Source organism: Artibeus jamaicensis, unplaced genomic scaffold (genome assembly GCF_021234435.1).
Source record: "Artibeus jamaicensis isolate MK-2021 breed Jamaican fruit bat unplaced genomic scaffold, CSHL_Jam_final scaffold_916, whole genome shotgun sequence".
Taxonomy (NCBI): Eukaryota; Metazoa; Chordata; class Mammalia; order Chiroptera; family Phyllostomidae; genus Artibeus; species Artibeus jamaicensis.
Genome location: NW_026522059.1, coordinates 9795658 through 9820354, shown reverse-complemented (window position 1 = coordinate 9820354; position 24697 = coordinate 9795658). Strand labels below are relative to the sequence as shown.

General features: G+C 45.2%; 1 protein-coding gene across 4 annotated transcripts in view; it reads left to right on the top strand.

Moving 5' to 3' along the window:
- The window catches only part of NSMCE2 (NSE2 (MMS21) homolog, SMC5-SMC6 complex SUMO ligase), a 194886-nt gene that overhangs the window by 143263 nt on the left and 26926 nt on the right, over positions 1-24697 (top strand). The window contains exon 6 of one of the 4 annotated variants that reach the window (XM_053661135.1): positions 8776-9609. The exons of the other annotated variants lie outside the window; for them this stretch is intronic. Coding sequence (XP_053517110.1) covers positions 8776-8957 — 182 coding nt within the window. The 3' untranslated portion in view covers positions 8958-9609. Of the gene's footprint in view, positions 1-8775; positions 9610-24697 lie in introns of those variants that run through there. 4 annotated transcript variants of the gene reach the window in all.

Below are 24697 nucleotides of genomic sequence, written 5' to 3'. Positions count from 1 at the left end.
AGAGTATATGTAGAAATTCAGGAAGGATTTGCTTTCTCGTGGTAAGCATAAAGTTCTTCATAATCGATTAACTTACTATTCAACTCAATTCAATTACCGTCATCACTTGGCGGGGCCATTCTGCAGCAGGAGACCCCAAAATCAATGAATCAATGAACATCTCACACTCACCCGTGAACACACCCATTTTTCATAGCCTTTCTTTCATACTTTTCATGCTTTGCGGTCGAGGTAAGTGTTTGCGCGTGATGTCACTCAAGTTACATTCCTTTCAGAATGCCTGGCAGAAAGCAGCACTTTAAGCCAATAATCTTCTCCAGTGTCAAAGTGGAATCATAGATAAAGCTGGGGCTTATCTTGCCCCGTCCTCCCGTCTCCCACATGGGGAGCGGGGATCGGGGAGCGGTGCCGGTCTGCCTGATACAGGCTCCCCTGAGCAGTCACCTCAGGTTGAGGCACCTCCTGGGACCCACAGTGCATTCCATTTTCAGGTAGCTCTGAAAGGTAGAAATGGTTTCCTTTGCCCAGCCAGATTCTCTGTTCTTTGATGCCTGCTCCTCAACACTAACTCTTCCTTCTGGAATGAAACTCTGAAAACTGGAGTAGAACATCTTAATTAACTTTTATTTGTCACTTACACAATGCAGAGCAAGTATGAAATGTTGCAGAGACTTAATCTGCGGGCTTCACTTTGATGTGGAAGCTGAAACGTGGGGGCTTCGAAGTCAGCTGAGGGTACTGCAGAGAGCTGCACACTGTGGCAAGCGCTTTGTGAACGGTAACTCCTTCATCCTGGCCACTGCCCTCTGAAGTGCCTGCTCCGTTTTACAGATGAGAAAGTTGAGACATACAGCTAAGAAACGTACTCAGAATTTCCCGGCCAGTAAGTGTTGAGGCCTGCATTCAAAATCAGGCAGTCTGGCCTCAGAGACCTTCCTGTCCACCCTTGGCTATGCTGACTGTTCACCAGCACCCCAAACCCCGTAGCTGTGCCCTCTTAATTAGGGGGTGTAGGGGATTTCCTGCAACTGCCTTCACTTTAGAGTTCTCAGCTGTGGAAATGGGCCAGCTTGTTGGAAGAATTCAATGGAATACCATTGAACGTGGTCAGTGGTTCTTACTATCTATGGGTTTAGTTTGTTTTTTTTTTTCCTTTTTAATTTACGCCCCACCTGGAACTTCTGATTCATTTAACTACTTTGTGGTATGTGGTTTGTTGTCACCGATTTGCGACTCAGGTCAACATTGTTTCAGAATAAGCAGGATGTTTTTTTTTTTAAATTCATCTTAATAACTTCAGAGTTCACATCCTCACTCAGCATTGATAGGATTGTTTTGAGTGATATTGAAGAGTCTCACTTCATAATCCCATAGGGATTGCTCCTCCGATACTTAAAATGTACTTCCTTGTCCCATTACTGCAGAAATATCTATCTGTATGCTCACTCAAGACTCTGCATTTTGTAAATAGTCTGCTTCTGTAAAAGAACGTGCTTGTTATTTTTCCCTGCGTTTGCCAGCTCTTTTGCAGTGACCCGATGAACGGGCCTGAAAGTAAGCCCTTGAAAATATTATTAGCATCACCTACAAACATTCTGTATTTTAAATTCTGGGCACAGTAGAACTCAAGAGCTTATAAATATTCTGGTTGATACAAGCTTTTCTCATCAGCAAGTGTGTTGGCTGAATCGGGAGGAAATAATTTATTATTGTGCTGCCTTTTGAAAGAGAGGGGAAGACCCTTAAGGAGAATGTAGATGACTCCTTTAATACAGTTGTGTCATGAGAATTGGGGTAATTTATTTCATTGAGGCCAGCTGCAGAACTGAGTGGCTGGCAAGAGCCTGCCATGTGTTTGCAGACAGTTCCCCTGACCACATCACTTTGGCTTTCCTGAACGGGAACGAGGGCTGTGTCCTTTGGATCTCATCTGAGCCCGATCAAAGCTGCCAAGGCAGAGTCAGAGATCTAAGAGGTTGTAGTGTCTCAGAAGGGTAGCACTGTTCCACTCACCAGTCATTTATGGATGGAACAGTTCTTACTCCTGCGGCAGTGAGGCGCGCACACATGACTGGCGCTGTCCCTGCCCTCCAGTGCATGGTCCGTGGGAGGGGAGGGAGCGTTCGGTACAGTTCAGCCAGCGCTGTGGTGGAGGGCAGGGTGCTTAGCCTGCGGGAGGGAGGCGGGAGGCAGGAGGCCGAGGATGGGGCCGGCCTGAGAAGGCTTCAGCAGGGACCGCGTGCTGATGTGAGGACGGACTGGCACTAGAAGGTGAGGGAGCCATGGAAGGACATTCCCTCGGACCTCTGTGTCCTCCTGAGCAGTTCTTAATCATCCCGCCTGCCCAGCAGCTTGAGCTCCAAAGAGCACCCTGTCTGGCCCACTGACTTCAAATCCTATCGTTATTTGACTATTGAAGAAAAAATGCATTTCCATGTCTTGTCGACTGGCTGGTTTGGTGAAGTATGAGTTGTAAGAAAAACAAAACGGAACATACAGGCCATCCTGTCCCTGAAGCGAACAGCCCGCCTCACCTGTTCCATCTGACCTGCCCCCGGCAACCTAAGCAGGACCAGCCGAGGAGGGCGCCAGAGCCCCAGAAGCAGGGCCGGGAAAGGGAGGCGCCAGGGGAACCGCCTGCCTGTGTCTGGCATCAGAGGGGACGGTAAAATCAACGAGAGTCAGACAATAAAGAACATTCAAAATAGTCATCAGCCCTGCAGGTACCCGGGGCAGGGGCACATGACAGCCAGCCCACGGTACTCACTGGCTTTGTGACCTTGAGCAAACTACTTAACCTCTCGGAGCTTTGTTTGTCATACGGTAAGCACTAACAATCATACCTCACTACACAGCTGAAGGGCGGGGTGAGGATTAAACGAATAATTTGTGGAAGCACTTGGAATAGGTTCTTGTTATCTGGGTCCCAGTTCCCTCAGAAGGAGACCAAACACATCAAGTCCTTTGCAGTCAGTAGGGTACTTAGTCCGGGCTCCTGTTCTCCCGAGGCACCCTTAGTTCACCGTACAAGCTGGTGTCTTCATTCAACACACATCTCTTGGACGTCTCCTCTGTGCCAGGCACTGTTCCACTGAGCACGGGGCAAAAAACGAGGCATCAGACCGTGTGAGGGGCCCGGTGCGTGAGGAGGCCTGGCATGTTGCAGGAATGACAGAGATGTCCACACGGAATGAGTGAAGAAGAGCAAAGCAGGAAGTGAGATCAGAGAGGTAATGAGGGTCAGATGTGGAAGAACCTCACCACCATTACAGAGACATTGGCTTTTACCTGGAGATCAGTGCAGGGTAAGGATTGAGAGGAGTTCTAACAAGTCCTACTGATTATTGAGCTTATACAATGTAGCAGGCACTGTGCTGCGTGCTGTACTAGAACAAGGATGCAAGGCAAATGACATTGTCCCCAGAGAGGAAGCCGAGATGGGAGTCAGGCAGCCTGCCTGGGGCAGTGGTCCAGTCCAGGTCTGAGGGACTTGACAAAGTTATACCAGAATTTGGTGAGTGCAGGAATGTGTTTGCTGCCAGATTGGTTGTAGCAATCCTCTCGCAGGTTCCACTCGACTACTGCACAAGCTCAGGAAGTGGGTGGGCCTCTGGAATAGGGACCAAGAGCCTGTGAGCACAGCGCTCGCCACACCGGGACACGAAGCAGGTAGACGCAGTGTCGAAGCTTTAGCCTCATGCTCCCAGCATCTTCTGTTTTTCCACTGGACACTTGCGATGAGCTCATTCTTTCCACGTGTACAGACCCCACTGTCACTGAGTGCTGTTTAAGGGCAGGGTGGAATCAAAGCCCAAAATACCAGAGGTTCAATTTCCTGTTCCTGACCACACTAGACCAGAACCTGGGGCAGGTTTCAGAGCTGCTGGCTCCACCCATGAACCTGCACTTCAGCTTTGACTCAGAGGAGTCCGTGGGAACTGTCGGACTCCTTACTCTGCAGATGTTGCTCTCAGCTGGGGGGACACCTGCAGAGTCGGGCTGAGCGTGCAGCACCGACCCGCAGTGCAGACCACGAAGGCCAGCAAGGCCCCGTGGCCAGAAGATCATCGGTGGTGCAGGGCCAACCAAGGGCCCGCTCATGATCCTCCTAATTCACACTCAACCCACTTGAAGTTTGTGATGACTGTTGAAGGAGCTGAATTACAAGACAAAGAAGAGGGGGTGTTAACTTTTCCACACAAGTGTATAAATCAGCTGTCTGTTGTGTGTGAGTGTGATGCCGGGCGCCACGAATGCAAAGACAAAGGGTCTCTGCCCCTCCAGTTGTTTGGGAGGGACAGACAGTATTCTCGGCACTGCAGGGGCTGTCTGACCCGTGTCCCCCAATTGCTGTACACGAATCCAGCTCTGCACACTCAGCATGAATGGAGAGAAAACAGCTGGTCCAATGGTACAGGGGATGTGTGCTGGCCCCTTCCCCTCATGTCGGCCAGAGGAACAGCGTCCTTCCCAACACTAAGGGAAGCACTGGCCATGGGCTGTGTTCAGCCTTTCTAAGAGATTTGAAGGGGATTTGCATTTTGTGCCTTGACCTTGAGAGTTTATTTCCATGGATAAGATGGGAATTCATCACTCTGACAGAGGTACAGGCCGGAGTCAAACCTGGCTGTGAACCGACATTCGACTTCCATTAGTGGGTAACGAGTAGCCTTGTGTTTTTCATCTCTAAGACAAGGATAATTATATTTATTTCACTGGCATTGGTGTGATGATTGCGTGAAAAATATATAGAAAGGTTCTGGTAAGTTATTAACATGGTGAGTGATAGCTCCCACCCTGTTTCTTTAAAATGTGGGTGCGGACTTTCCCTGTGGGGGCCAGTGACGGTTTTCAGGCACAGGAGCGACCTGATGGATGTAGGTTCTAACGGGTGGCTGCGGTGTCACTGTGATGTGTGGGCTCCAGTGCAGAGAGACCAGGAGCCAGGAAACAAACTAGCAAGGGGTGACCGTGGTGTATCCAAAGCGAGGGCCGAAGTGAAGGCAGGAGCAGTGGGGATGGCGAGGACGGAGCCAGTTAGGAGCTGGAGGAGCAGAGTTGACAGACTTGGGGGCCGTTTGAATTCAGAGGGTGTGGGGGGACCATCAGAAGTGAACACGGCTTTGAGTTCTCCCGGTTAGGGGGTCAGAGACATTTAGGCCGAATTTGCTGGCCTGGGGAACAGTGAAGGCACCATTTTCCTGCCGGAACAGTGTGCCAGGCACTGAGCTAAGGAATCTACTGTGTGGTTTGACTGAGTCCTCGTGACAACTCTACGGTGTATAAGGGACATCGTGGCCGTCTTAGAGTGGTAGAAGTCTAAACTCAGAGGAGCCTAACGTCACACAACTAGTCGGTGTCTCCTGAAAATGTGGTTATGGATTTGTCTGGCACCAGAGTCTCACCTTAGCTGCAGCAGTGAACAAGCCCTCACTCCGGAGAAGGGGAAGTGTAGTTGGGCTGGGGAGGTGAAGGTAAAACTTAGTTCTAGGAACGTTGGCCTTGAGCTGCTCCTGTAAGGCAGAGATATCCCGGGGGCAGCTGGAAAATAAGATCCGTAGCTCAGGGGAAGAGTTGGGCGGAGACGTAAGAATTTGGGCATCTCCGGCATCTGGTGGATATAGGGCAGTGAGTGAGATCGCCCAGCAAGGGATGTGGAGTTACATTGAAATAGACGCTGAGTAAATGGAAGGTAAAGGGGAGTTGCTCGCCTGGTCGAGGAGCTTAGAAACACACACCTGCACGTACAACGTGACTTTCCTGGTTGAGGTACATCATTGCCCTTTAGTACAGGAATTTGCGTGGCATTTATTTCTCACTGGATAGGTATTGTCAGTCATTGTTACACGTTGGTTCCTGCCTTCACAGCGCGTATAGTCTAGGAGAGCTAGAAATGAGAAAAGCACTTAACAACAGTAAAGCATCATTAGTCACACTGCAGGCTTCCGTGTTCACTGGGCGCTCTTTCGGGATTCACAGATTTTGTCTTTGGAGAAATGCTTGAGAATAATATGAGAAAATTTGAGGTAATACACACTGAAGTTAATTTGATTGCAGTTCATGCAGGAAGCTGAGTTTCTGAAGTGTGTAAGGCGAGGACTACACTAAAGATTACGCCTGCGAGTTTGTCAGGCCGAGGCCCAGTCTCCCAGTCAGTCCTGCGCAGACACTCATATCTCACGAGCTGTAGTTCTCCCTTTTCTGTTGAGCACCAGGTGAACTGTTAATTGGCTTGCTCGGAGGAGCCGTGTTCCACAAAAAAACTCACTCCCCTTTAAATCACAAACTTGCACTTCACACAAGACCTGCACCGTAAGGGAGATGTGCAGGGGCTGGGACCCCTGAGAGACAGCTGTTTCCGGCCACCGCCCCGCCCCTTCCTCTCTCCTCCGCACAGTGATTGTGCCTGAATATGTGTGTGCGCATGTCTGTGTATAAAACGATGCGGTGCAGACTCGCTGTGCACGCACTGGAGTCAGATGTGTATTGAAATTTCTCTGGTGTTTTTTCTATGTGCGTAATTGCTCTTCTGAGACCTACACAAAAGGTGAGAGCAGCACATTTCTTTTCCACTAGAACAGAAGAAAACTTCCAAGTCTTCGAACTACTCAGCAGGTAGCCCCGTCTCAGATTATGGCAGTCACCCTGTTATCCCATCTTCATTTTGAGAGGTTGTCTAGTTAAATAGTAAAGGGCACGGCACCGGAGCCAGACTGTCTGGGTGTGGATTCCTCTTCCCCCGTCACTAGCTGTGTGACCTTCAGCAAAATACTTAGCCTCTGTGCTTAAGGTTCCACTTCTGTAAAACGGGGCTAATGATAGTACCTGCGTCCTCGGGGCTGTGGGAGGACTAAATAAGTTAATACATGCAAAGCACTCAGACCTGTGCCTGGCAAATGTAAACAGTCTGCAAAGTTCAGGACTTAGTGTTGTCCCTGTGTTAGGCAGTGGGTGAAACAGCAGGTTAAGGTGGTAGCCAGGCCAGTGAGGACAGATTTCCCCCAGCCTATTGTAACTCAGCCACGGGTCAGCTCTCCTCCCACTGAGTGTGGAGGGAAGAGTCCCAAATCTGCCTTCCCTTCCTCTCTTTTAACACCGAGGATCATTGGTTCCTGGTAGGCCTTAGTGGGTTGTCCATTTCAAGCCACACAGCCAGAGACAAGGAACTTTCCCTTCTTTAAAATAGAAACCCCCCTCCTTCTGAACACATGTGCGATGGCTATGTTTAGAAATCTTCCATGAGCAGAATAGGAAGAGGGCTAGAAGCCTGGCGTATGGCGTGACGCCTTGTGCACGATAAGGAAGACAGGCAGCCAGCCAGCCATCGTGTGGTCTCCGTTTTGCAACGTGTCGTCGGAGCAGAAGGGGACTACGGCTCTTTTCTCTCTGGCTGAACCTTCCCATCGGTCCCGTGGAGCTGCCAGCTGGAAGACCCGGGTCGGCGCATGTCTCGGGCCCCTCTGTCTCCAGCAGCAGCAAAGAGCAAAGCCTGGGTTTTTAAATAGTTGGTGTGGGCCCCAGCTTGGAGTCGGTCGTTGAGACCTCAGACTGGGGTGCCACAGAACACCTCCTCGCTGACCGCCTTCCCTGACTTGCCCCTCAGATCTCCTGATACCGACCTCCTTCCAGCGGCCAAGCTGGAAACTGGACAATGTTAGTAGAATGAACTCATCAGCTTCTTGGACTTACTTATAAAACCCCACACAGTAGAGTTTTAAAGAGCCTTTTGCCTGAGCAACAGTGTAATTTACTCCCCAGAGGATGTGTCAGATCTTGTTTCCTTTTAACTGTTTAAGGGTTAAAACCCACTGCTGTGGTCGCTGAGGTCAGACACCAGAGTCCGTGAGCTGGATCCAGCCCACAGATGTGTTTGGTTTGGCCCACATAGCCGTGCATGCCTATAGCAGTTAGTTGCGACACCGACACGGAGAGATTTCACATGGCGGCCTGCGTTTCCAAGTTCTTACTTTAACAACTCCAGATCTGAGGGCACGGGGTCTTCCCTCTCACCCACGCGGAGTGGCTGCCGCCCCCGCACTGTCTCGGTCCCCATCTGGGCTCCTGCCCTCACCCCAGAGGTGCTGCTGGGGTTTATAATCCAATTAGAGCCTGGTACCTTTTTTTTATAAACAGTATAAACCCAAATGAAAAGTGAAAATTCTTCTCATTACTCTTCATGACCTAAATGTTACAGGATGCTAACTACGGAGTCTTAGGCTTTTGCTCTCTGCTTTAGGATGAAAAATCCCAAGCACAATATTCATTTTGTTATTGACTTTAAAGTCACTCAGTTGAAAATTCTCCTCTCCTGATGTGTTTCCTGAGTCAGAGAACATTTTTTTTTTTACCTTTCATGGTGGCATTTTATGCTGTTCTGGTTGCTACCAGTAATACAGGCTAAACAACAACCCAAAGTTGCACCCTCTGGCCTTGTCCTTAGTCATCTGCTTTTGGCTGCTGAGACAGTTGAGGTTATAGGCTATATCTGGGGAAGGGAGCGTAGAGACCTAGAGGGGAAATAATGTTTCACTTGCACACAGCCGAACACTGAGTCATGGGGCCACATCATACAAAGGTGATGTGTGCAGAAGAGTTTCTAAATTACTTTCCTCGGGAAGCCATTTGCTTCTCTCTCCCTTCTGAGCTGCATGGCCAGCCCCCACCCCCAACTTCCTACAGTCCCCTCCCCCACCAGTTCAGGCAAGCACACGTCAGTTGCTAAAATCTGCCCCAGCTCAAATTCTTCTTCCTCTGTACAATGTCTTTATTCTGTAGACAGAGGGAGTGCACTTTTGGAACCACCTGCCAGCCCCTGGGGGCATTTTGAGCACAACCACAGGAGTCCGGGCCAGCCGTCCGTGGAGGAATTGTGTCATGAGCGTCCAGAGAGGACTTACTATTGCATAGGAGTTTACTGTTATCAAACATTCATGGAGCACTTTGGGGACTTTGCATAAAAAATCTTAAGTGAACATTAGTGATTCATTCCATTGTGGTCATTGTTTCAGCTTCCCATCGAGGTGTTTTATTAGTTGTTCAAATTCCCACAACTCCAGTTTCATGTCAGGTCTGTGACTCCTTCACCGTAATGTTTTTCACGGCTTCAGCTGGTCCGAAATCGCAGAGAACCGAGCAGGGCCTGCAGCGATCTAATAAGATTAGACTGTCGAAACAAGAAGCACCAGTCTGTGGTTACAAGGTTTTCAAGGAGGGAACGTTAGAGCTCTGCTGTGAGAACCCCAGAAAAGTAATAAAACACATGAAGTTGGAAGCCGGTGTTTCTTTTTCATTTCTGCTGTGATAGGCGGGGCTTTAAAGCAGGGACACTAAAGTGGAATGAGGTGTGATTAAATAGGCACGATCGATGCTATCTTTCTACTGGGAAATGTTAATTGTTTATGTAATTAGTAGGATGAGACAGCAGAAAGTGCTGGAAATGTTTTGCTAGGACCCAGAAGGGTACTCAGGAGACCAGCTCCTAAGTGCCCAGAGAAGACAGATACATCCTTGGTCAGTAACTCAGACTAGAGTTGGACAGGTGTGAGATGAGGGGCAAGCTACTTCACCTTTATACTCCCAACTTCCTTCTCTCTAAGGTGGGAGCCGGAACGCGGTGGGATTGCCATGGGGACTAAAAGGGAGCGTGAGCGGAGGGCGGGTGGGTGGGTGGGGCAGCACCCAGCCTGTGATGAGCGCCCACCACACGATAGTAGTTGCTCTCAGGTTAAATGGAAGTTCATGGTCACTTTCCATTTTGGCTACTTAATACAGCTTTTAAAATGAAGACCAACTTCATAGTTTCTTAGTACTAACTTCCCTGTAATCACATTGGAATCCGGTGGCTTTAAGTCCCTGTCCTTAGTCTTCTGTGTACCTACCCGTGTCTTGTTCATTCTCCAGTGATCTTTTACTCCCTCAGCCAATCTAATGAATAATCTAATGCCTGGATTAGCCAACCTCATGGGTAAAAGCTTAAGGCCCCATCTGCACTGAGGCTGAGGCGGACTCTGGGACCGAGTCACTGAGGCCTGTGTCAGGCTGCCGGCGCTCTTCTGGTCTCTGTTTCCTGTTCATTTACGGAAGACGATAAATTTTACTTCATCTCCACTGCTGAATTACAGTGTCATGATGAACCAGATGTGTTTAGGAAATAAATGCCTTGCATGTTTGTAACCACTTCTAATAAAGCACTAATAAAGCGAGTAGTGGATCGATGAGTTGATGTCAACTGCAAGGGGAAAACCCAGGGCTCCTGGTGATGTCATTTTTAATGTGTTACATAATCACTACCACGGAAACCTGACTGATTTTACCAGATTAGTTGGGGGTCACAGTTACACAGTGGTAGTTACTACCTTTACACCGTCTTTCTCTTGTAACTTGGGGGGGGGGTTTGTCCTGGGGAGCCAACCGTGGCGTTTGCCTTGCTGCCCACCTGCAGAGAACTTCCGTATCTGCACCCACAGCCAGAGGCAGACTCCTCCTGTCCTCCGCCGAGTGACCGAAGCCACGGAGGGAAGCACTCTCTCCACTTCTGGGTGGAATTAGACACCAAATCAGAACTGTCTGCAGCTCAGTTCTTTGTTTCATTTAAAACCCAGAATCTTCATGGAAGTCGGGGGCCAGGGCGGGGGCTTGCACAGATTGTCCGATGTTTCATTTTTTTCCATAAAACCTTCAAAGGAGTCAATTTTATTTTTACCTTGGACTCTCAGAAACAGTGACAATAGAAACAACTCATTTGCTCCAACACAGTGTGTGATATCACTAGGCATTCTTGATAAAATTGTCAGCGTGAGTTATGCCATTCGATTAATAAACCCTGCTTTCTTCGTGGGATGTTGTGCAATATGTCAGCATTTCCCCTTTCTTTCCTGTAAACCGTAACTTTTCTGGTGATTAGCATTTAAAATCTTTTCCTGATTAAGGAATTGTCAGCTGAAATCATCAGGGATTTCCCCTTAGCTGTTTTGAAAGAAGTCTGAAGAATTTAATCTGTTGCTTGGAAGTTAAGAAATTTGGAATAATTCCTGTGGCAAACAGTAAAATAGAATCAAGAGATGCTAGTTTTCTGTGAAATTAAGACAATGATAGAGCCAGAGGAGGAATAATAAAAGCTTTAGAAAATATAAAGCCTTTAAAACATTTGATAAGCTTTAATGTCTCTGTGCTGTGCTTTTCCAAAGATGTACTTGTTATATTTGGGAGTTGAAATGAAATAGAAACATTAAAATAAAACTTCAGTTGCTTGGAAAGTGGTTTCTTAATTTAATTTCCTGATGTCATCGTAGTTAATAGAAACTTTTTTTGTTTTAAAACATTGTATCTGTAGCGCCACCAGAGCACACTGGGGTGGTAGAAAGCATACTGGACAAGGCCAAAGGCAAGACCTCTATTTTAGGTGCGAGAGTTATGAAACGAGCTCTCTGCCTGGGGCAGGGTGGGCAGGGAGGGCAGGAGGCAGCTGACTGGCGTGATACAGGATCACGGGGGGCCTGCTTGAGAAGAGCGGGTCCGAGAAAGCCTCTGAGAGGAGGCAACATTTGAGCTGAACCAGAAGGGACCTGCAGGGATGGCGCAGAGGGAAGAGTGCAAGGGAAAGGCAGCTGTGTATGCAAAGGCCCCGGGGCTGGGATGAACTGGCGACTGGGAGCGATGAGGAGGCGGGTAGCTGAAGTGCAAGGCAAGGGTGGTAGAACAAGACCCAAAGATAGGAAGTCCATTACTGGGAGAAAAATTGAGCAATTAAGTTCATTTTATGCAGGCTTCTTTCTACTGTCTTTCAGAATCACTCCCATTCTAAAAATGCCAAGTGAAAATCACTTTAAAGCAGGGATCCCCAACCCCTGGGCCGTGGACCAGTAGTGGTCTGGGCCTGTTAGGACCCGGGCTCCCAGCACAAATTGAGCTTGAATATAATGCACTTGAGTCATCCCCAAACCACCCTCCGCACCTGGGGTCTGTGGAGAAATTGTCTCCCATGAAACCAGTCCCTGATGCCAAAAAGGTTGGGGACCAATGGGTTAGAGCATCATCGCCATAGGCCAAGTTTGCAGGTTGAATCCCTGGTCAGGGCACATACAAGAATGGACCAGTGAGTGCATAACTAAGTGGAACAACAAATTGCTGTTTCTCTCTCTCTCTTTCTCTATTTGTTTCTCTCCCCCCGTTTTTCTTCCTCCCTCACTTCCTCCTCCTCCCACCACCCCTTCTTCTTTCTCTCTAAAATCAATAAATGAAATTAATTTTTAAAAATCTGATACAGATCCTGTAAAACAGCATTGTACTTTCCTAGGTTTGTGGTCTCCATTCAAGGAGCTTTTCATTTTAAATGCTCACTCTCTCCCTGAAAATCACCAAGCTCAGGTGGCAGTCGTCTGCCAGGTATCTTTTTTACGCCCCCGGCAGTGGCACTTGACCCTGACACCTTTTTTTCTCCATGGTAAGTGCTGTATAGCAAGTCAGCAGCTTCTTGGAATTGCAGTGAAATGACATATAACAAAACCAACTTCACCACAGACTAATTGATATAAACAAGAGCTAAGTTCCTATGGCATCTCATCAGCGTCGAATGAAATGGTGCCATTCAGGGACCACCTACCTACACAGCGACCTACAGGCTTTCATTCAAGCTGTCAAGTTCGTTCATGGTGCGCTGGCCTGGGCAGTGTGCCAGATGCTGGTGATGCCGCAGACGCTGGGCGGGGTCTGGGTGGGGGATGGGCAGAGTGTGAGGGGTGCTGGAATAGCAGAGGTGAGAATCCAGCGGCATGTCGGGGGCAGAGCAAGAGCACCTGACTCGAGAGAGAGGGTGGGGTCAAGGAGGGTTCCCAGGAGTGAGTGGGCTCACACTGAAGGGCTCAAGGGAGGAGGAGAGTCAGGCACAGAATCCCAGGAGCCAAGACTCGCCAAAGAACGATGTGGCATGTAGCATGTTTCTTCACTGCTGACTTCTCTCATGGGACTACACCTTTTTCCTTTTCGTGTGTGTGGTGGAGACAGATGGACAGTCACGGGGTAGAGAGATGAGGATAAGTGCAGTGCAGGACTAGGGACTGTGAGGCTCCATGTAGCAAAACTCTCTTGCAGGAGCTTCAGAGTCAGAAAGACCTGAACCAACCTCGGGCAGTTCCTTTAACTCAGGCTCCCGGTGCCACATCAACAGCCTGGGAAAGCGTCGGTCTGGGTGGCTCCGAGGATGAGGGGAGGTGCGCTGTAGTACAGACAGTCAAGGGCTGGGCTGGGACTCAGACCTGTGTTCCCATCACGCCACCTTCCCACGCTGCCTCAGGAATGGTGTGTGCTCCTGAATCTGTATTCTCACCCTGTCTCCCTCACGCGCTTGTGAAGATTGAATCAGCTGAGTCTCCAAAAGTGCTTGTGAGGACAGGGCTGAGTCCATGATAAGCAGCAAAGGGCAGCACACTTCCATCACTTATTGTAGACCATCACCAAAGGTCACTTCCTTTCTCCTAAGGAAATAGGGTTGTTTGCTGAGAAAGCAAAATTGAAACGGACTCCTGGATACAGAGAACAGACCAATGGTCGCCAGTGGGGAGGGAGGTGGGAGAGTTGTGTGAAAAAGGCGAAGGGATTGAGAAGTACAAACTGGTAGTTACAGAATAGTCCTGGGGTGTAAAGTGCGGTGTAGGGAGTATAGTCAGTAACACTGCGATATCTACGAATGGTGCCAGGTGGGCACTGGAAATACCAACAGGGTCACTTTGTAAAGTATGTGAAACTAATGCAAAACAGTGTCGAGTGTCAGCTGTTACTGAAAAGTAAAGTTTAATTTTTTTTTTTTTTAAGAACTAGGAAAGTTTGCAATTTTAAGTCCCTTGGTGGTTTATTCACTGAAACTGTTCTGCTCCAAGCGAGTGTTTCCCAGGGAGACATCCTGCATTCGGGCCTCACTGCGTGCGTTTCCTTTTGTCGGGAAGCTGCCTCGTTCTTGTCAAACACCTGATGATAACAGGTGTCATTCCAGGCAAATGAATAAACAGCACACCCTCCTCTCGAGATCGATACACTTAATTCACGGTGGTTTCTACAGTTTTCCCACCATCAATAGTACACGCGAAAGCTCAGTGCAGCTCAACTCAACTGCACGCAGGGTCCGGCTGAAGTCACGCCTTTGTCGGCGTGGCTGGTGGGGTAATGTCATGCGTGTGATAATTCATAGTTTTAACTTCGACATTTCACCTGAAATGCCATATGCTGTGCTTGAGTGTGTGTAGTTATGTTACAGAATTACATGCTGATGATTTTGTAACATTAAGGGGGTATTATTTGTGCTGGGCCCCGTATCTATGAGCTCAGTATTGTGGAGCACATATGGCCCGAGGCCCTGCTCTCAAATGACTTAACTGTTTTGTGGGGAAAATAGTACTCACAGAGAACAATTAGGCAAGATTATAAAGTATATGACAAGGTACAAAGTCTGTTCTGAGTATGTTTATGACACTGCCTGTGGGTACATTGGTCATTTAAGCGAGGGAGAAGTTGCTGAAATTGTCAGGGGAGGGTTCCGGCTTTAGGTCCCTGCCTTATGGCCAACCAGACATCTTGGAATCATAGCTTTGGGTTTATCCCATCCCTCCACCTTACACCCCTGCTCTCCTCCAGGCTCCGAAATTCTTCATCACCAAGCTCACAAATAATTTATATCTTCCGTATTTTGTGAATCAGAGATAGTTGCCCATCAGAGATCTTGATGGGGATAAGCCATATGAACTTAGTGTAACAACACTGTACTTTAATTTCAGTTTAAAGGAAAAAAAGAATGAACCGCCTTACTTATTTACGAATTTAGGATACAAACTCCTGTTACTGTCATACTCCTGTGTGCACCAGAAGATACGCAAAACATAGAGGCTGCTGGGAAGGGATCGATAACCTGGATGACATGGTACTTTTTTGGCCCCGAGGAGGGTCAAAAGAAAAGCCATTAACTGAGGGGAGAAACTGTAATTCATATGGTAGAGGCTCAGTTTCCTGCACAGATTCATACACATCAATAGGAACATTACGAGTGGATTTTCTGAAAGTTCAAAGAACAGAAATAGTTCCAGAAAAAGAAATACCAGTTACCAGTAAGCATGTAAGATGTTTAACCTTACAAAAGAAATGAAAATAACTTTTTTACCTACCAAAGTGGTAGAGATGTACACATTTGCTAATACTCCGTGTTGTAGAATATAGGGAAAATAGGCATTCTCAAAAATGTTAGTAGGAGTGTTGTCTGGTAAAGCCTATTTACAGGGCAATTTGACGAAATCATTTAACAGTGACACTGTACGTAATTTATTCAGCAGATGGATCCATCCGTTTAACCGAAGGTGTGTGTACAGTGATGTTTATCACAGCATCTATTATGTCAGCCAGAAACTTGAAGCAAGACTTCAGCTTCTGATCAAGATGACATAACATGGACCACATTTAACCTCCACCTGAAACTTTTACAAAAATATATGGAACAGTAGCACTTAGCACATTGGATACCACCTGTTGGAAGGCAATGACCTTTGAAGACAGAAAACAGAATAAGCCCCACGATTGCTTCAGCTTAGTGCTTAGAGAGAGTCCCAGGCCACAGTGCAGGGGCGTGGAATGGAGGCAGATCCCTGCAGACTCCCCGATTGGAGGAGGTGTTAGGTGGGAAGCCAAAACGTCTGGACCAGGATAGGGAGCTGCACAGAGACATCTGGAGAGCTAAGGAGGTCTCCTGTGTGTTGAGTTGAGTACAGATGAGCACAGGTGTGTGGGGAAACAGCCCAAGGCGAGAGAAAGAACAACCTTACCAGATTAGAGAAGACAGTGCCAGGAACTCACAGAGGGTTGGGAACAGTGTCTCTCCTCAATTGTCAGAAAGGAAGAAAATCTTGCAATGCAGAGCCATTAAAGTCTTGCCTCAATAATGGGAAAAAATTAGCCACAGATTAAGCATAGCACTGGTCACTCTGAACAGATCTTAAAAGCAAGACCCAAAAGGATCAGACTCTTTCCAATTCATTTTAATGGCATCTCAGACCAAAGCTCAAGAATGTTTAAAGAAAACAAAAATGAACATTACCCCCTAATGCTTGGCATCCAATAAAAAATTACCAGTCAAGCACAGTAGCAGGAAAGTACAACCCATGATGAGGGAGGAAAATCAGTTTATTGAACTGACCCTGAAATGGTGAAGTGACACAGATATGAAGATAAGTAAGGGCATTCAAACAACCGTTATGGTTACATACCATATGTTTGGAAGCCGGGGTAAGATTGCCCATGTTAAGTAGAGACAGGGAAGATATATCTGCATTAAAGTTCTAGGGATGAAATCTACAGTGGCTGAGATTATTTTTTTTAAAAAACTGGGTGGGAGCAATAACAGCCTAAACACTGCATAAGAAAAGAGTAATGAACTGGATGGCACAGCATGAAAAGCTATCTGAAATGAAACACAAAGGAAAAAGAGACTTTTTTCCTTCTTATTGAGTTTATTGGGGTGATATTGGTTAATAACATTACATAGATTTCAGGTGTACAATTCTGTAATACAACATCTGCGCATTGTATTGTGTGTTCACCACCCCAAGGCAGGTCTCCTTCCATCACCATTTATCCCCACCAGACCTTCTACCTGCCTCCACCCTCCTTCCCCTCTGGTGGTCACCATACGATAAGTAAGTAAGTAAATAAATAAACTTTAAAAAATGAATAGGGTGCCAGTGAACTGTGGGACCATTTCAAGAAGTTAAATATGAAGCCCTGGCTGGTGTAGCTCAGTGGATTGAGCACAGGCCTGCGAACCAGAGGATCGCAGTTCAATTCCCAGTCAGGGCATATTCCTGGGTTGCAGACCGGTTCCATGCAGGCCAGTTACCAGCAGGGGATGCACAAAAGGCAACCATACACTGATGTTTCTCTCCCTCTCTCCTTTTCCTCTAAAGATAAACAAATAAATAAAATCTTTTAAAAAAAAAAAGAAGTTAAATTCGTATGTCATTGAAGTTCTCAACGGACAAAGGAGAAAGGGAGCGCATGAAAAAATATTGAGAAGTAATGGCCAACAGTTTTCAAGATTGGATGAAAACTGTGAACCCACAGATTCAAATTCAACAAACCTAAGCACAAGAAACATGAAGAAAACTATCCCAAGGAACATCATGATCAAATTGCTTCAGACAAGAGCTAAAGAGGAAGTTTTTAAAGCACATTTCCACAAAGAAAATCCAGGCCCAAGTGGCTTCATGATAAATTCTACCAAATATTTAAGGAAGAAATAATACCAGTTCTATCCAAACTCTAACAAAATTGAAGAGGGGAAAATACTGCTGAACAATTTCTGTGAAGCCAGTATTACCCTGCTTCCAAAACCAGACAAAGAAAACCACAGACCAGTGTTCCTCATAAACAATAAAGAGACCATATGATCATTTCAATAGAGGTAGAAAAAGTATTTGACAAAATCCAATGTACTTGATTTTAAAAAACACTCTCAGCAACTAGGTATAGAAGGAATCTTCTTAAACATAATGACTGTCTATGAAAAACCTTTCATGTGCTGCTTTATGACAAGAACCTGAAAGCTTATTCTCTAAGAAAACAGGTGAGAATGTCTCCTCTAGCACATCTGTTCAGCACTGTCCTGGGGATTCTAACAAGTGCAGTAAGACAATAGAAAGTATTCAACGCATCCGGATTGGAGGTCTATCAGAAAGAATATTGCTTTGAAAAGTCTCTGAGATTTTACTGCCTGTGTTTTCTTCTAGGATTTTTATGGTTTGTGACTTCATTTAAGTCTTTAATCTATTTTTAATTTATTCTTGTGTATGGTATAAGAAGGTAGTCTAGTTTCATTTTTTGCATGTATGTGTCCAATTTTCCCAGTACTGTTTATTGAACAGACTGTCTTTATCCCACTGTATGCTCTTGCCTCCATTGTCAACTATTAATTGATCATAAAGGAGTGGGTTTATTTCTGGGCTTTCTCTTTTGTTCTGCTGATCTATATGTCTGTTTTGTATGCCAGTACCATGCTGTTTTGATTACTATGGCCTTGTATAGTTTGGTATCAGGTTGTATGATACTTTTCAACTTTGTGCTTCTTAAAATTGCTGGGGTTATTCAGGGTCTTTTGTGGTTCCTTATAAGTTTTTTGAATATATGTCCTAGTTCTGTGAGTTCTGCCATTGGTATTTTAATAGCAGTATTTTTGTTCTGATCTATCTCCTTGGACAAGAGAAACAAAGAAAATAAATAAGTAAATGGGACTACATCAAAATAAAAAGCTTTTGCACAGCAAAGGAAACCATCAACAAAATGAAAAGACAACGTGTTGAATGGGAGAACATATTCACCAGTGATAACATCTGGTAAGAGGTTAATTTCCAAACTTTGTAAAGAACTTACAGAGCTCAACACCAAGAAAACCCACAATCTGATTAAAAAATGGACAAAAGACCAGACTAGACACTTCTCCAAAGAGAACATACAGAGATGGCCAGTAGATATACGAAAAGATGCTCAACATCACCACTCATTAGAGAAATGCACATTAAAACACAGTGAGATATCACCATGCCTGTTAGAATGGCCGCCATCAGTAAATCAACAAACAACACGTGCCGGCAAGAACGTGGGGAAAGGGGACCCTCCTGCACTGTTGGTGGGAATGCAGACTGGTGTGGCTATTGGGGAGAGCAGTGTGGAGTTACCTCAAAAAAGTAAAATGGAACTGCCTTTTGACGTGTTCCACTTCTGGAAATTTATTAGAAGAAACACAAAACACTAATGTGAAATATATGCACACTTAGTTCATTGTAGCATTCTTTATAATAGCCAAGATTTGGAAACAGCCCAGGTGTCCTTCAGTAGATGAATGGGTTGAAAAGGCCGTGGTACATTTACACAAAGGAATACTGTTTGGTTGTTTAAATGAGGGAAATGGTACCTTTTGAGACAACACAGATGGACCTGGAGAGTAGTATGCTCAGTACACTAAGCCAGTCAGAGAAAGACAAGTACCATATGGTTTCAGTCATATGTGGAATCTAATGAACAAAATCAACTAACAAACAGACTCATAGATACAGAGAACAAACTGACAGCTGTCAGAGGGGAGGATGGTCGGAGGGGCTGGGTAAAAAAGGTGAAGGGATTAAGAACAAAAACCTCATAGAACAGACAACCAGAGGGTGATTGCTCGAGGGGGGAGGGTGGGTGGAGGCGGAGAAGGGCGAGGGGAGCACGTGGTGGAGGAAAGAGATTGACTTGGGTGGTGAGCACTCCATGCAGTATGCAAATGACGTGTTACTAAGTCATACACTTGACACCTGTATGGTTTTGTTAGGTAATGTCACCCCCAATAGATTCAATTTTTTAAAAATCACCCATATTGGAAAGAAAGTAGTAAAACTATTTGAACATGTCAGGACCACCCGTGTAGGAAATCCAGTGGGATCTACAAATAAAGCCCACTGTAACTAAAAAGTGAGTTTAGCAAATTTGCGGGATACAAGATCCATTTAAAAAGCAACTCTATTGCCATAAACTAACAACAAACCATCATACATTGCAAATGATTAAATGCCATATATAATATCAAAACATTAAATACCTTTGGATACATCTGACAAAAGATATGCAAGAACTGTAGAATGTTGCCAAGAGAATTCAAAGAAGACCTAAGTAAACGGAGAGGTACATCATGTTAATGAGTTGGAAGACACAGTATACTTAAGATGTCATTTCTCACCAAATTGATCTGTTGATTCAAGCAGCCCCAGTCAAAATCCCAAAGGGTATGTTTGTTGTTGAAATTAACAAGCTTTTTCTGAAATTCAAGTGGAAATGCAAAGGACCTAGAGCAGCCAAAATAACTTTTCAAAAGAAGGACAAAATTAAAGAACTTACTCTAGCCGACTCCAAGACTTACAAAGTTATGGTAGTCAAGACAGTTTAGTAAATAGATCCAGTTAAACACATGAATGGGACAGAATAGGGTCCAGAGATAGACCCTCATGGAGGCAGCCAGTTAATTGTTCACAAATGTGAATACAGGCAGTTCTGTGGATTTCCACAAACATGCAAAAACAAACTAGCTATTTGTCTATTTTAAAATAGTTTAAAAATGAACTTTGATCCACAATGCACTTCATATATAACTTAAAACAGTAATAGATCTAAATGTAAAACCGAAAGCTGTAGAAGTCCCAGAAGAAAACATGGGAGAAACTGTGTGCTTGGTTTAGGCAAAGATGTCTTAGGTACAACACAAAGCAACGATCTGTTTTTTAACATTGCAAGTTCGCTTTATCGCAGTTAAGAACTGCTCTTCAAGATACTCTTAGCAGACTAAGTGGGTGAGTGACCGACTGGGCCACGTTCCTTGTAAATCACAACTCCAGGAAAGGACTTGTATCCAGGATGCAAAAAGGAACTTTCAAACTCAATTACAGTTAAAAAACTCAATAAAAATAGAAAAAGATTTTGGGAAGTTATTGAAATAGACAAAAATACTGAAGTGAACAGACACTGAAAGAAAATTGGCAGGCGATGAATAAGCACATGTGAAGATACTCAGCGTCTTTAGTCACTAGGGAAGTGGGGGTTAAAATCCTAATGAGATGCCACTACCCATCTATAAGACTGGCTCAAATTTTTAAAAAGTAAAAATGTAAGACTGACCCTACTAAGTGGCAGCAAGGATGTGGAGTATCTCATTCTCTTAGGTAGCTGGGGGGAATGTAAAATGATACAGCCACATCAGAATGCAATTCAACAGCTTCTTTAAAAGTTAAATATTGTATAACGAGGGAAAGAAGGTGAAGGGTCAAATCAAGGAAATGTATAAAGGACCCGTGGACAAAGACAGTGGGGGGAAGATTGAATATGGGCAGTGGGGGTGGGTAGGACAAGGGAGAGTTAATGGGGGACGGGAATGGGGACAAGTGTTAACAACAATTAAAAAAAAAAACAGTTAAGTATTGTATATACCTACCGTACAAGACAGCTACCCCATTCCTAGGTATTATATTAAAAAAAAAATTGGAAGCATATCTCTGTACAAAAACTTCTGTACAGATGTTCATAACAATTTTATAATTGTTCAAAACTGGGGAGAACCCAAATGGCCATCGGTTTCTGAATGGATATTCTGTGGTCTGTCCATGCACTGTAGTGCCGCTCAGCAAAAAAGCAGGAGCAGACTATTTGTACATGCAGCAAGGAGCTAAACAGAAAAAAAAGAGCACATACTATATGATTCTCTACATAAAACTTAACTGCACAATTTGACCTACAGTGGCAGAAAACAGATCAGTCTGCTGGTGGGAAGAATAAGGGGGAAGGTATAGAGGGGAAGGGTTACTCAGGACTCAGGGAAACTTGAGAACATTGATATGTGTGCTGTCTTGACCAGCGATGGTCTCACGGATGCACACGTCAAATATACTCGTTATCAAATTACATACTTTAAATTTTAGTTCATTGTATGTCAGTTCTACTTCAGTAGAAGGGGGACAGGAAGCTACATAAATGTTCATAATATTAGAGGATTAAGCAAATGAATTCTGGGTGCCTGTAAAACAATATTAAGCAGCTATGTTCTAATGAAGTCAGCCTCTATGTACCAGTATGAAATGATACCCCAAGATATTATAAAGGTGAAAAACACATATTTACATACGATCCCTTTTTTAGTGAAAATAGACATTATGTGTATGTAAGTATGTGTTTCTTTATACACTGTATGTATATACAAATACATCTTGTGGGGGGGTGTGTATTAAGTGTGTGTGTGTGTGTGTCAGGCATTTCTTGATGTACACTCAAAAACTTCGCACTTATTTCCGAGGGTTGGGATCGTGGGTTTGCGGGCAAGGGCGTGCACTTCTCATTTTATTGTGTTGATATTTCTTAACCATATGCGTACACAGTTAAAAGTTTGAAAGGAAAACTTGATTTAAAAAGATAGAAGGACAAAAACAAAAATTGGGAATTGTTAATTGAACTATAATTGCCAGTTGAATGTAGTTACTGATTGAAAGATATAATTTATATATAATCCAGTTTGGTTTTTTATTGTAGAATGTCACCTTTATAGAAGACTTTAGAGATTATTCTGACTTAAATAGATTTTATGAATTTGTCCCAAATAAATAAAATATTTTATGCCTCATTTCTTGATCAGATTGAATTAAGAGAGTATTATTTTTCAGAAGGCCTTTTAAATTGAGCTAAAAAAATAAACTTTTGGTAGTACATGAGAGCTACAGCCTTATTACAAGAGAAAAATACGTGTCTGAAACAACAGCAGAGATAGGTCATTCCCTAGAGGGTGTTTCAGTAAAATTACAATACACACAAAGTGTCTTCACACAAAATACTCATATCAGAGTGACATGAAGTCTGTGAATGGGACACAATTCAGTCTGTATTCTTTGGTCGACTGAAAATTTTGGAACCGTAATAAACTAACTCAGAAATTATTTTAGCAAAAGTGTAACCAATGGGTTTTTGTTACTAGATTTGTTGTGAAAATTACAAATAATTTTATGTGCCAGTGAAAAAATATAGTCTCTGAATGCATTTTATTTCTCCTACATCATTAAAAAATAAGCCTTGGCAAAAATTTTAAAAAAGGGGGAGGAAAGAACAAGCACAGATCTAAAGAGATTAGAAGTATTTTCCATGCAAGTATTGGACACAGAATGTGAGGAAATAAAAGGTGTTGAAAGTAAAACTGCTTTAGGAATATTATAAGGACCCCATTTCTCCAGTTGGTGGAATTGTTGAAGGATTTAGAGGCAAAATCATGTCTTGTAATCAGTGACCAGAAGGACGATCGTAAATGGGTTTACAAAGAGTCTCAGATCTCTGAGTGGGTCTGGCTAGATTAATGAACAGGTAATCTGGGAAGTCCCTTTGACTCTTGAGAGTGATATGGATTAAAGAGGTGCTCTTCAATATAAGGTTGCCATATTCCAGAGCTATCAAGATTGTGGGTGAGGTTTCTCCTGAACAAGGAAATGCATTTTAAAACACTGTTTGCTTTAGTGAGACTTACCTTTTGAGGAAATAGCCCAGTTCAGTTTTCCAAGTTGAACAGTCACTTTTAAGAGGCAAACATCACTCAAAGACTCCCCACTGGCTTTTTTTCTACAGATTCTTTTGATCATTTTATTTTTAAGGTATCACATTGAAATTGAGTGTCACAATCATGTCCACGAGTAACATTTTCTAAACCCGCTTGTAGTAAACTTTATGATTCATCGTTTTATAGGAGTCTGTAGAAGAGACTCCTAGATTCTTTATAAGTCACGCATTAGTGCCGGGTGAGGTGGGGCTAAATACAAGAACTATATTCCCCCTCAAAGTGTCGGTTTCCACACCCATCGTAAGCTCCTAGAGAAAATAAAATAAATAAGAATGAAAGCATGTGGACAGCTGTGAACAGGTAAATGACTGAGCATCCTGAGGGCCAGGACCGGGTTTTGTGACAGGCACGGGAGTGTTCGATACTTGGGAGACCATCTGGACGCTGAGCCCTGCTGGTTTGAGAACTCGGTTCGCTGCCCAGCCCGAGGTGGGTGGTGAGTAGTTCTCTCGTGAGAGCCCAACTCAGGGATTTTCGAACTGTGGTCTTGAGGATCCTCCGTGTGATTCAGAGGCTGGTGCACAAAACCTGAACCTTATTGTTTGGTTTCTGCCCTGATGCAGTGAGAGCACAGCCTTCTTCCCTGTTTCATCAGAAACCACGTCAGCCTTTCCATTAATGCCAGTGGGCTGGGTTTCTACCTCCAGGTGTTTTTGTTTCTAGTGGTGGGGGAGTTAAAATTGTAAAAGGTTGCAGTTAAAAATAACATCCCAGGTCACCTAGTCCCAGTCCTCTTGTAGATGAGGAAATGTGTGGTTACTGTGGGCCCGAAGTCCAGTCTCCCAACCACCCCGCCCCGCCCATGCCCCGCCCCATGCCTTCTCTACCTACTGCCTGCGTTGGACCTGTCCCCACAGTCCACAGAACTACGATGTGCGGGGCATCGTCCAGACACACCTAGGATTGAGCTGTGAGTTTAGACAGAGAAGCCACCCTTGGATCACGTCACAGCAGCGTCAGGGAAGGTTTCACGTCTGTGTGCCATCCCCACCTGGGAAGCCAAGTCGGAAGCTGTAGCAGACCTGCCTGACCTCAGTCCACAGCAGGGCATCCTTTCTTGGTAGTTGTCTCGGGAAGGCAGGAGTTGAGATGTGCTTGGGAGTGGTAAAAGCCCGACCTCGGCCTGGCCGCAGCGCCCCAGGTCATTGAGCCCGCGGGACAGCAGCTGTGCCCCACTGCGGGCAGTGAGCAGGGCTGGCTCTGTGAGCCGGGCCCTTCCCTCAGAGCTGCCACAGAACTTCTGAATTGCCATTGTGTTTTGATATCCTGTTTCCTCTCTTTTCAGTTAACACGAACACTTCCTTTTGAGCAAGCAGTGGGCTCTGTTTACATTCAGAGTTTGGTGTTTAGGTGTGTGTGCACTCGGGACCCACATCTGCCTCTGCTCGTGCACAGCCTCATGGCCAATGGACTTCTTACTCTCCAGCGACACACCTGCTCCTATGCCAACGCCGAGTTGCTGAAGGCCCTTCCTTACCTCGTGGCCCCAGCACAACGTGCAGGGTGGTAACCAGTGTGACCTCTGGGACCAGGCTCATTAGCGGTGGGACG